Source organism: Pseudophryne corroboree, chromosome 8 (assembly GCF_028390025.1).
Source record: "Pseudophryne corroboree isolate aPseCor3 chromosome 8, aPseCor3.hap2, whole genome shotgun sequence".
In the NCBI taxonomy this organism is placed as follows: Eukaryota; Metazoa; Chordata; class Amphibia; order Anura; family Myobatrachidae; genus Pseudophryne; species Pseudophryne corroboree.
This window is the reverse complement of record NC_086451.1, coordinates 398296731-398309852: the sequence shown is the minus strand read 5'-3', so window position 1 is coordinate 398309852 and position 13122 is coordinate 398296731. Positions and strand designations below refer to the sequence as shown.

The window sequence follows — 13122 nt, the reverse complement described above, 5'->3', positions numbered from 1 at the left end:
ACACAAATGAAAAAGGACAGTTTTCTCAGATATACCTAGGATATTTAAAGAGAGTGCACCTTATGTTTATTGTCAGCCGTGGCTGCGGGCGGAACATGATGATGTCATTGATGGGCATCCTCTGTGCAACCCAATGTTCGGCGTTACACCTGGTATGGATAGTGGCTATAAAGTCAGTTGGTGTTAATGCACTGGTATGTCCAGGTGACGAGACAATCAAGTCTGAAAACATTGATGTAATTACCGGCCTGTGTCTGCTTCTTGGAGTTCTGAGTGCCGCCTTCAAGTCTGTATATTTTGGGTCCTGGCCAGGGGCACCTAGGAGGGCACCGGACAGCATATGCAATGATGATTGGAGTGCTGCCTTCATTTATATATATATATATATATATATATATATATATATATACACACTGTATATACATCCAATGTTTACTTTGGAGGCCTACATATAAATTATCCTGTTGATCAATGCCTTTCCTTGTGACTTTACAGCTCCACAACATTCTTCCTGCAGTTATGAACCACATCCCAGGACCTCATCACAAGATAATCGACCACTCAGAAGAACTGACTGAATTTATATTTGAAAGAGTGAAGGCCAGTCAACAGACCCTGGATCCCAGCTCTCCCAGACATTTCATTGACAGCTTCCTCATTAAAATAGAACAGGTATGTCATAACAGAACTAAAGTCATCTCATGGATATATTGTCATGAATCTGACTGTACTTCTCATGTTCTGTGGTTTATCTCAGCATATCCAGTAACCTGCATCTGCTTCAGCTCAGCATGTAGACTGCAATCTGTGTTGCTTACTCTTGATTATCCACCTGAGTAGGAATTCCTCTGTAAGTAATCACCAGGATTCTGTGTTCAGCATTTGTTTCTCCACTGTGCTCAGCTTTCTGGTGTTTGGGCCTCAAAGCCAGCATCCTCTGTTCATTCTTTGATGTTTAGGCTTCAGTGTTTTTCTGGCCTGCTAGGCCTCACTCTACATCAGAGCCTATTCTGGAGTACTGGCGTGATAGGGTCTGATAACCTGACCATGAGCTACCCAATCCAGTGCCAGCCTGACACTGCCTGCATCACCTGACTCTATTGACCAATCACCAAGGACCAGGAGGTTTAAGTAGAGAGACCAGAGTTTCAGAAACTGCCAGTTCCTTGAGTCACACAGCTCAGTGTGAGCTTGTTTGCTGAGCACCCTGGTGGTGGTAACATTTATTACCTTAGTACCTGCAAGTCTCTGCTCTTTTGCTATTCAGTACAGTTGCTCTCCAGCCTGGATCACAGAGCATTACCAGTTATACCGGTATCCAGTCCGGTTCACAGTGCATTATCACTTATACCGGTACCCAGCCCGGTTCACAGTGTGTTATCACCTATACCAGTAACCAGCCCGGTTCACAGTGCATTACCAGTTATACCAGTACCCAGCCCGGTTCACAGTGCATTACCAGTTATACCAGTACCCAGCCCAGTTCACAGTACGTTACCAGTGACCAGCATAATCCCATTCATCATTAATCCAGTTAGTTCTCACCAATACCTTCACCATCCTGTTATCAACACCAAGTGCCTGGTGTTCCATTGGTCAGGATACGGCTCCCTCTGATATGAACTGGATTCGACTCCCAGTCAGGGATTGTTCCTTACCTTTTCATCTCACTGATTCCCACAGACCAGCCAAATATACACATAGTCCTCCAGTTACCCGTACAGAATACACATATAGGCCGGGTTCACAAAACTAACAGTTATGACTTATATGATATGTGTAAAGGAGGAAACATGTACGGTGCTCTATGACTTTGCTCATATCTCAGATATTGCATTAGTTTCAAATACAGTAAATCCATAATCTCAATTTTAATAAATATTGAATCAGCCCACAAAATATTTGATTCACACTTTGAGAGGGATGGAATGCGCCAGACAGAGCTTTGACCCAGGGAGCATGTTCTGGACCTTCTACTGGATGGATTTGTATAAAAACTTTTAATTATCTGTAACAACTAACAGAAACAACCATTATTCAATGACCTGAAATAACTGACTGAAATAACCATAAATCAATGAACTAAAATAAATGCTGTGCACCCCAAAAGCCTTGGAATAGCTACAGTGATAACAGAAGGAAAACTTTAGTCTATCTTGCAATGGAAAAGTTATTATAAAACTGAACAGAAAGATAAGCTGGGGATAAGGGCTACTAGCAACACCCCAAACACAAAAACAACACTGTGCGGCCACCTCATGGGCGTGTTGGAAGAGCTACTTAGCTACTAATTATTTTTAATATGTTGGCAATTGCATCCAACACATTGATATCTTAATAACTGGAAAATGTAAACCCAGGCAACACTGGGTACTTCATCTAGTACTGTATATACCCCTTAACATCACTGTTAGTCAGCTTTCACCTTTGTACAGTATATAGTTCTTAACATCACTGTTAATCAGTTTCCACCTTTGTACAGTAAATAGCCAAAGTCATAGAGGTGAGCGGGCATCTAAGACTCTTTCCTCCTGGCCCACCAACCTTCTCAGTGCAATCCCTCACAGCACTAGTTATACCCTTCCTAGCCAAGTCAGTACTGACTAGGTCACTCAGTGACTTCTTTCCCTACCAATCTTGTTCTTTTTTACCTTTTCTCCTGCCTCCGCTCACCCCGTTTTCACCCTTCTCCCTCTCTGTTCCATACAGGTACTGCACCTTCCATGCATAGTTTCCTTCCACTGCTTACTGGGTTTTGGGGGAGTTTATCTGGTTCTGCTTGTATTTACCTCCATTATCATGTCAGCTAATTCACTCTCCTTTAATGTTAAGGAGTTACATACAGAGCCAAAATGCAACACACTTCTCTCTGCCCTTAAAAAGTCTCAAATGGATATTATTCTCTTAAAAAAGACCCATAGATCTACTCCACACACCTCTATCCAGGGGATCTCTCCTTCTTAAAACTGCTATACCTCTGCACCTCCTGGAAGGAGTGTTGGGTGTGATGTGAGGTCATGACTCTCGCAGCTGCACCTTTATTAATTTGCAACTTTCCAGGAAGAACACATTTTCTTGGACTCCTGGCAACTGATGAGTGTCACGATCCGGGTATCTGGACGCCATTTCTTACCCATCAGATGCCTCCTAAGGCTGGCTCAGCGCTCCAGGACCGGATCCCATCTGTTATCCTGATGTGCATATTCCCGCATCCTCTCCTGTCTCTCTGGACGCTGTCACAGTAACGCCTTGTACATCTGGCATGGCGTCTCCCGCGACCTCCGCCGCCGTTCCTGAGCTTCTGCATTCAGAGTGGCGATTACGTCAGCCGCGACCTCCGCTGTGTCCGCGTGGTTGGATGTGCACCTGTCAGCCTGGCGTCTCCTGTCTCCGGTGGCCGGCGCCGCCATTACTGTTTTCCAGACCACATGGATTACAAACCAAACTTCCCTCCAAGTGTCTGCATGGGCGCAGCCATCTTGGATTCTGTCATCTGATCATATTCACCAATCTGCTGTCTGTATTATTAATTTGCATAATTGCCTAGCCAATGCCTTCCTTGCTGCAGGTATAAATAGGTTGTGCCTGAGCAAGGAAGGCGTCAGTGCTTTGGTTGTCAAACCTAGTTCCAGTTTGTCTCTCTCCTGTGAATGTCTTCCAGGTTCCAGCTCCTGTCTCCAGACTTCTGCTATAGAGACCCGCACCAGCATTCCATCTGCGGTGTAGCCTGACTCTCCGATCCATTCTGGACTCACCTGTTTCCAGCTACAACATCACCTGCTTCCAGCTCAGCTTCCAGCAGTGTACAGCTTCTCTTAAATGGCCGGTGTCTTTTCTGCAGTTTACCACTCTCCACCTGTATTATTATTTCTCCGCTCTCAAATTCTACATTTCATCTATATTGCATCGCTCTCAAGCTTTATTTATTATTTAACTGGTTCCAGCCAGTATCCACTCCGTGCCAACACCTGTCTGGTTCTAACCAGTACCCACAGCAGCATTTTATCTACAGCAGTCCAGCTTTCCCTGGAACACCAGCTGGTACGACCCTGGGCTTTCCTCATTGCTACAGTTGAGCCTGGTAAGGACTTTCCAACTTGCAGATAATAAGAACTGTCTCATACCACCAGAGCTCTGTGGCCCCTGCCACCCTGTAGTACCCAGGAACTGTATTATTATTTCTCTGCTGATTTTTATGTTTCTTTTTACTGCTACTGTGATGCATGGAGTTTGTCATAAATAAATATCATTGACTTTTACTCAAGTTGTCGTGGTCACGCCTTCGGGCGGTTTCTCTTCATGTTACTTACATGTCCAGGGGTCTGATACAACCTCCCAGGTTCCGGTACATCTCAGCCCCTACAACTGAGGCTGCCTTCCGTCAGCTCAGGCCCTCAGTTGTGACAGTAAGCACTGACCAAATGAATCCAGCCGGAGACCAGGATCAAGCGGCCAGGCCGATGCAAGAACTGGCAGCCCGACTTGAACATCAGGAGGCTGCGCAGGGCCACATCATCCGCTGTCTCCAGGGTCTCTCTACTCGGCTGGATGGGATTCAGACAACTCTCCGTGGATCAGACGCGTCCGGTGCGTCAACCACAGTGACTCCAGCTATAACCCCACCCACCTTACCCGTTTCTGCTCCACGTCTTCATCTTCCAACGCCAGCAAAATTTGACGGTTCTCCAAGATTCTGCAGGGGATTTCTCAACCAGTGTGAGATTCAGTTTGAGCTACAACCTGGCAATTTTCCCAGTGACCGTACAAAAATTGCCTACATCATCTCTCTTCTCAGTGGCTCAGCCCTTGATTGGGCATCACCGTTATGGGAGAGGTCCGACACCCTGCTATCTTCTTACACTGCATTCGTGTCAACATTCAGGCGCATCTTCGACGAGCCAGGCCGGGTAACTTCAGCTTCGTCTGAGATTCTCCGTTTACGCCAGGGATCACGTACTGTAGGACAATATCTTATACAGTTCCAGATCCTGGCATCCGAACTGGCATGGAACGACGAGGCCCTGTATGCTGCATTCTGGCATGGTTTATCTGAGTGTATTAAAGACGAGTTAGCTACCAGAGACTTACCCTCCAAGTTAGATGAGCTAATCTCACTTTGTACAAAAGTTGACTTACGTTTCAGAGAGAGAGCAACTGAGCGTGGAAGATCATCTGCTCCAAAATCTTCTGCTCCTCCTCCTCGCCAACTGTCACCAACTAAAGATGAGCCCATGCAAATTGGCCGTTCCCGTTTAACTCCTGCTGAGCGCCGAAGACGTCTCTCCGAGTCTCTCTGTCTTTATTGTGCAGCTCCGTCTCACACCATTAATGCTTGTCCCAAACGTCCGGGACTCCAGACCCTAGCTCGCCAAGGAGAGGGCCGGCTAGGAGTAATGATCTCCTCTCCATCCCCTCAAGATTGTAATTTCCCAGTCTCGCTTCAAGTTGCTCAACGTTATCAGAACGTCATTGCCCTCCTTGATTCCGGAGCAGCTGGGAACTTATTACCGAAGCCTATGTTAAACGGTGGTCCCTACCCACCGAGAGACTTCCTTCCTCCTTTTCCTTAACTGCCGTGGATGGCAGTAAAATTTTTGATACAGTTATTGCTCTAAGGACTCTACCAGTTCGTCTGAGAGTGGGAGTTCTTCATTCCGAACTTATTTCACTTTTAGTGATTCCAAGAGCCACACATCCTGTGGTCCTGGGCCTTCCATGGCTCCGTCTTCACAATCCTACAATTGATTGGACGACTACGCAAATCCTGGCATGGGGTCCCTCCTGTGCTGAGACATGTTTGTTTAAAGTGTTGCCTGTCTGTTCTTCCTCCCCCAGGTCGTCTGATGTTCCACCTCCTCCATATCAAGATTTCACGGATGTGTTCAGTAAGGCTTCTGCTGATATCCTTCCTCCTCATAGAGAATGGGACTGCCCGATTGATCTCGTTCCAGGGAAGGTTCCACCTCGAGGCCGAACTTACCTGTTGTCTCTGCCCGAGACGCATTCTATGGAGGAATACATTAAAGAGAACCTAGCAAAGGGGTTCATTCGACCTTCTTCTTCTCCAGCCGGCGCAGGCTTCTTTTTTGTAAAAAATTAAGATGGTGGTCTGCGGCCGTGCATCGACTACAGAGGTTTGAACGACATTACCATCAAGAACCGCTATCCTTTACCCCTGATTACTGAGCTCTTTGACAGAGTTAGCGGAGCTACCATCTTTACAAAGCTGGACTTAAGAGGTGCATACAATCTCATCCGGATCCGTGAGGGTGACGAGTGGAAGACCGCATTTAACACCCGTGACGGACATTATAAGTACCTCGTCATGCCCTTCGGATTGAGCAATGCTCCAGCTGTCTTCCAGCATTTCGTCAATGAGATCTTCAGAGACATTCTATACCGTCATGTCGTGGTCTATCTAGATGATATCCTCATTTTTGGCAACAATTTAGAGGAACATCGTTTTTGGGTAAAGGAGGTTCTGTCCCGTCTCCGTGTCAATCATCTCTATTGCAAATTAGAGAAATGCGTCTTTGAAGTCAAGTCCATTCTGTTTCTAGGGTACATTGTGTCCGGTTCCGGACTAGAGATGGATCCTGAGAAACTACAAGCAATCCAGAATTGGCCGGTACCCTTAACCCTCAAAGGGGTCCAGAGGTTCTTAGGGTTCGCCAATTATTACCGAAAGTTTATACGAGACTTTTCCACCATTGTGGCGCCTATTACTGCTTTCACCAAGAAGGGTGCTAACCCGTCCAAGTGGTCTGAAGAAGCCATGCAAGCTTTTCATCTGTTAAAACAGAGGTTCATCTCTGCGCCTGTCCTGAAACAGCCTGACATCGACTCTCCTTTCATCTTAGAGGTGGATGCCTCCTCCGTTGGAGTAGGAGCGGTGTTATCTCAGAGGGCTAAAGATGGCCATTTACATCCTTGCAGTTTCTTCTCACGGAAGTTCTCCCCAGCGGAACGCAACTATGCCATTGGCGACCAGGAGTTGCTAGCAATCAAGCTCGCTCTAGAGGAGTGGAGATATCTGTTGGAGGGAGCTTCTCATTCAATCACCATCCTTACAGACCACAAGAACCTTCTATATCTGAAAGGCGCACAATGTCTCAACCCTCGTCAGGCCAGATGGGCACTTTTCTTTTCCAGGTTCGACTTTAAACTCCAGTTCTGTCCGGGCTCTCAGAATCGCAAGGCCGATGCCCTTTCCCGCTCATGGGAGCAAGAAAATGAGTCAGAGTCTTCAGACAAACATCCTATTATAAATCCGTTGGCATTCTCCACGGTAGGGATGGACTCTACGCCCCCAGCAGGGAAAAGTTTTGTGAAGCCGACACTAAGGAAGAAGCTCATGCATTGGGCCCATGCTTCCCGCTTTGCCGGACATACAGGTATCCAAAAAACCCTGGAGTTTATCTCTAGGTCCTATTGGTGGCCAACTCTGAAAAAGGACGTTTTGGAGTTTATTGCATCTTGCCCAAAGTGTGATCAACATAAAGTATCCCGCCAGTCGCCTGCGGGGCAACTGGTTCCATTATCTGTTCCCCGTCGACCATGGACCCATTTGTCGATGGATTTTATTACAGATTTGCCCATGTGCAACAAGTTCAATACCATCTGGGTGGTAGTTGACCGGTTCACCAAGATGGCACACTGCATTCCTCTCACCGGTCTTCCGTCAGCTTCCAAGTTGGCTCAAGTATTCATACAAGAGATCTTCCGACTCCACGGTCTTCCAGAAGAAATTATCTCAGATCGAGGAGTTCAATTCACAGCCAAATTCTGGCGAAGTTTATGTCAAGTCCTCCAAGTCAAGCTAAAGTTTTCCACGGCTTACAATCCTCAGACCAATGGTCAAACTGAGAGGGTGAATCAGGACTTGGAGTCCTTCCTCCGCATCTATGTGTCCTCCTCTCAAGATGACTGGGTTCAATTACTTCCCTGGGCCGAGTTCTGTCATAACAACCAGTATCATTCTTCATCTTCTTCAACACCATTCTTCACCAACTTTGGATTCCACCCTAAAGTCCCTGAGTTCCAACCGCTTCCAGCAACTTCTGTTCCCGCAGTGGATATCACCTTGCATCAGTTTGCCAATATCTGGAAGAGCGTACGATCAGCTCTGCTCAAGGCATCGTTCAGGTACAAGAAGTTTGCGGATAAGAAGCGTCGAGCAGTTCCTGCTCTCAAGGTGGGTGATCGGGTATGGTTATCCACGAAGAATTTGAGGTTGAGAGTTCCCAGTATGAAGTTTGCACCTCGCTTCATCGGTCCTTTTAAAATTGATCAAGTCATCAATCCTGTTGCTTACAGACTCCAGTTACCTCCTTTCTTAAAAATACCCAGGACATTCCATGTTTCCCTGTTGAAACCGTTAATCTTGAATCGGTTTCATTCCTCACTTCCTCCAACTCCGAAAGTCCAAACTCAATGAGGCGTTGAGTATGAAGTGGCCAAGATCCTGGACTCACGTCACCGTTACGGTCAACTTCAGTATCTTATTGACTGGAAGGGTTATGGCCCTGAGGAACGTTCATGGACCAATGCTTCTGATGTCCATGCTCCTGCCTTGGTCCGGAGATTCCATTCCAAGTTTCCTCAAAAGCCAAAGAAGTGTCCTGGGGCCACTCCTAAAGGGGGGGGTGCTGTCACGATCCGGGTATCTGGACGCCATTTCTTACCCATCAGATGCCTCCTAAGGCTGGCTCAGCGCTCCAGGACCGGATCCCATCTGTTATCCTGATGTGCATATTCCCGCATCCTCTCCTGTCTCTCTGGACGCTGTCACAGTAACGCCTTGTACATCTGGCATGGTGTCTCCCGCGGCCTCCGCCGCCGTTCCTGAGCTTCTGCATTCAGAGTGGCGATTACGTCAGCCGCGACCTCCGCTGTGTCCGCGTGGTTGGATGTGCACCTGTCAGCCTGGCGTCTCCTGTCTCCGGTGGCCGGCGCCGCCATTACTGTTTTCCAGACCACATGGATTACAAACCAAACTTCCCTCCAAGTGTCTGCATGGGCGCAGCCATCTTGGATTCTGTCATCTGATCATATTCACCAATCTGCTGTCTGTATTATTAATTTGCATAATTGCCTAGCCAATGCCTTCCTTGCTGCAGGTATAAATAGGTTGTGCCTGAGCAAGGAAGGCGTCAGTGCTTTGGTTGTCAAACCTAGTTCCAGTTTGTCTCTCTCCTGTGAATGTCTTCCAGGTTCCAGCTCCTGTCTCCAGACTTCTGCTATAGAGACCCGCACCAGCATTCCATCTGCGGTGTAGCCTGACTCTCCGATCCATTCTGGACTCACCTGTTTCCAGCTACAACATCACCTGCTTCCAGCTCAGCTTCCAGCAGTGTACAGCTTCTCTTAAAGGGCCGGTGTCTTTTCTGCAGTTTACCACTCTCCACCGGTATTATTATTTCTCCGCTCTCAAATTCTACATTTCATCTATATTGCATCGCTCTCAAGCTTTATTTATTATTTAACTGGTTCCAGCCAGTATCCACTCCGTGCCAACACCTGTCTGGTTCTAACCAGTACCCACAGCAGCATTTTATCTACAGCAGTCCAGCTTTCCCTGGAACACCAGCTGGTACGACCCTGGGCTTTCCTCATTGCTACAGTTGAGCCTGGTAAGGACTTTCCAACTTGCAGATAATAAGAACTGTCTCATACCACCAGAGCTCTGTGGCCCCTGCCACCCTGTAGTACCCAGGAACTGTATTATTATTTCTCTGCTGATTTTTATGTTTCTTTTTACTGCTACTGTGATGCATGGAGTTTGTCATAAATAAATATCATTGACTTTTACTCAAGTTGTCGTGGTCACGCCTTCGGGCGGTTTCTCTTCATGTTACTTACATGTCCAGGGGTCTGATACAACCTCCCAGGTTCCGGTACATCTCAGCCCCTACAACTGAGGCTGCCTTCCGTCAGCTCAGGCCCTCAGTTGTGACAATGAGTGGATCTGCTAGAGCAAACACTGTTTACGCTTATACAAAGAAGCCTGGCACCACTATTTTCCTTGGTTGATAGCCGCAAGTCCTAAGGGCCAGGTTATTTTGACCCTAAGGAATACAAGTAAGGACAAAAAATATATAGGACTGCACTTATCATCCAAGTAAGAACATTTATTGCACAATACAATCTATAAAAAAGCTCAGACACCAGCCGGTATCACACACATTAATCCATAAAATACATCACTAATAAATTCACAATGAACCTGAAAATTTCATGCACATATGTATTCATTAAAACACTCCTTAATTTTAGCCTTAATAGTGAACATCCTTGTTGTATATTGCATGCACATTAGTATAAAGAATCAGCCGTATATATACACATGCAAGGGTTAATAAGCTTATTAGTCTCTGATTAGGGCTTATAATGCACTATTTATAAGACAGTGCAGGCGTCCCTGCAATGTGCCAAAAATCAGTATCAAAAACACTCTGTTGTTAGTATATTATAGCAGCACAATGGTATTTAGCGTATACTCCTTATTCCCCCCTAGCACTGGGGTCCTCGTGCAAAGCAGCCTTCTGTTGTTAGTGTAGTATATCAGCACAATAGTATAGGAGCGCACTCCTTAGTCCCCCTTAGCACTGGGGTCCATGTGCAGAACAGCCTTCTCTTCCCCCTGATTTAGAAGTGACAGCAGGATACTTAGGCAAGAAAATTAGCTACTGACCCACGTGTACTGACCCTCTCCTCTTAACTCGACCTCCACAGACGTGTTTCCCCGCTTTTAATAGTCTTCAGCGGTTTCCTCAGTGTGAAAAAGTCTCTCCACGCTCTAACGGTTTAAATACCGGAATTGTATTCCCATTCACTGTGCGCATGCGCACCAGCCCAGCGTTCCAAGCCTCCTTCACATGTCAATATGGGTGAACCTGAAAGCTCCGTATCTTTCCTTATGCATTTGGACCAAGCCTCATTTTTATCTCCTATCTTCCTTGCGCATCAAGCCTCTATTTAGCCCCGACATGATCTCCTTACAGCTTGTTTAAAACTAATTTTTAATGCTTTATGAAGCATCATATGGTCACACTTATATATGCACATCTTCCATTATAAAGGCTGATTGTATATACTACCACTCATATATGGGAACACCATGATTACTTGCTATAATCAATCAATTTGCACATAACCAAAACAGTTTTTTGTATCCTCTAAATGCATTGTCATAGCACTCATATACATGTATTTCTATTCCAAATGTCTTATGTGTATATATATATATATATATATATATACAGCACAAAAAATCAGGCAGCACTCAGAGACTTGAAGGTGCGGAGAAACTTTAGTGCAAAAACTGCAATACAACATTTATAGGTACACTCACCCCTTGAATATCTCCAGGGGTGAGTGTACCTATAAATGTTGTGTTTGTATGTTATGAGGGTGACAATGCTAAATTCCTTGTCGTATAAACAACCCTTATGAAGCTAAGAACACTGTACGCTGCTTACTTAAGAAATACCGTAATGATACGCTATTTGCGTAACGATCGCTCAGCCGTAGGCGAGACGCTCAAGCGTCACGTTCGCTCACGGCCCAGTGATCACAGGACACGTTATTGGTTATGTCTAGGGGAAAGATTCGCTGTAACGTAGCATACGCTAGAGACCACGAGGAGGTCACCAGCGGTGCAGACGCTCACAACACTATACCTTGATATTAAACCTTATACCGACGAAATACACTGAATACCTTAATGTGAGTACAGGGTGTAAGTGCAACCTTGTGGAACCTGACTATCTACAAAGCTGCATGAGCGTCACCGACGCTCAAGTGAACACTTAACACTATAGTAAATACACTGATACTGGTTTAGGTTTCCAAGGCCTATTAACTGTATTATGTCTAATATACTTGTAAAAGGGGATAACAGTACATATGATACACTACAATATAACAGAGACTTCCTAACCACAGAACTAAACAATAAATACAAAAAGACAATACTACACTGACCTAAATGCAATACGATACAATACTATAATACTATAAGGTATTTAAGAGAAAAAAGAGGAGAGAGAGAGATAGAGAGAGAGAGAGAGAGAGATTGGCTCGCAGAAAGACAATGATTATGGAGAGAACTTACGCACAAAGGGTATGATCGCCAGCGCCTCGATATCCAGCTCCCGATTATCAGCAGATAACCGTTGATGAGAGAGTGAGCTGGATGTGGTCGGCCTGCCTATTTATGCTCCACACACAATGCAATCTCCTGGTCCTACAATCCCATTGTCCATTGGCCGAAGGAATTCGGCCCTGCATCATAACAAAAGGTCATAGGGTGATTCATACAGGTGGGCTGTGACGATTTCCAACAGCTCAGGTGGGTGGGAAACTGGGTTTCCCGCCGCATACCTGAGTATGTGCAAATAATAGAAATGGACATAAACTTCTTATGTCCATAACTATTCGCACGAGCGATTAATACGCTCCAAACCAACACCGGAATATTGCTAATTAAATACTCTTCCGATGGGTACCAAACACTGCAGTATGATTCCTGTTAAACCCTTCGTACGATGCAAAGAGGGATTCCTCAGCTCTGGGACATTATACTTTAACCAAACTTACAGAAACTATCAAAGGGATCATGATCTATAAACTACATTAATTGTGAACATTTGTAACTAATGAGTCGCACGCTACGATCACATAAACTCTACCGTAAATGCGCATACTGCGCGTGCGAGTGCACGCTATTGCGGGTATGCGCTTCCACGGGAGAGCGTACGCATGCGCAGCACGGACCAGTGTGCGGTGCAAATATGGCAACGTGCATTGAGACATTTTTCTGACTTTGACAGTCCACCCTTTGGCAGTCAATAATAACTGCCACAAAACATTTAAGGAGAAAAATGTAAGTCAGGGGTTAATTGATTTCCATGGTTGGGTAGGGGAGGAGAGAGGAGAAGGTGTGAAGAGGGTATGACCTAGTGAGAAAGCAGGAGCATGTGTGTATGAGTCCATGTTTGGAGGGTCATGTATCATCGTGCCGTACGTGTGGTAGATCAAGCTTCGAGGTATTGCGAAGTATACATTTGAATTCCTTCTTATCCTGTGGTACAGGTCTGTGGATGGGCTGTCAAACTTTAC

The 13122-nt window shown here is 45.8% G+C and overlaps 1 protein-coding gene across 1 annotated transcript in view; it reads left to right on the top strand.

The window, feature by feature from the left end:
- Positions 1-13122, top strand: part of LOC134949278 (cytochrome P450 2G1-like) — a 108239-nt gene that overhangs the window by 50714 nt on the left and 44403 nt on the right. The window contains exon 5 of the mRNA XM_063937773.1: positions 496-672. Coding sequence (XP_063793843.1) covers positions 496-672 — 177 coding nt within the window. The remainder of the gene's footprint in view (positions 1-495; positions 673-13122) is intronic.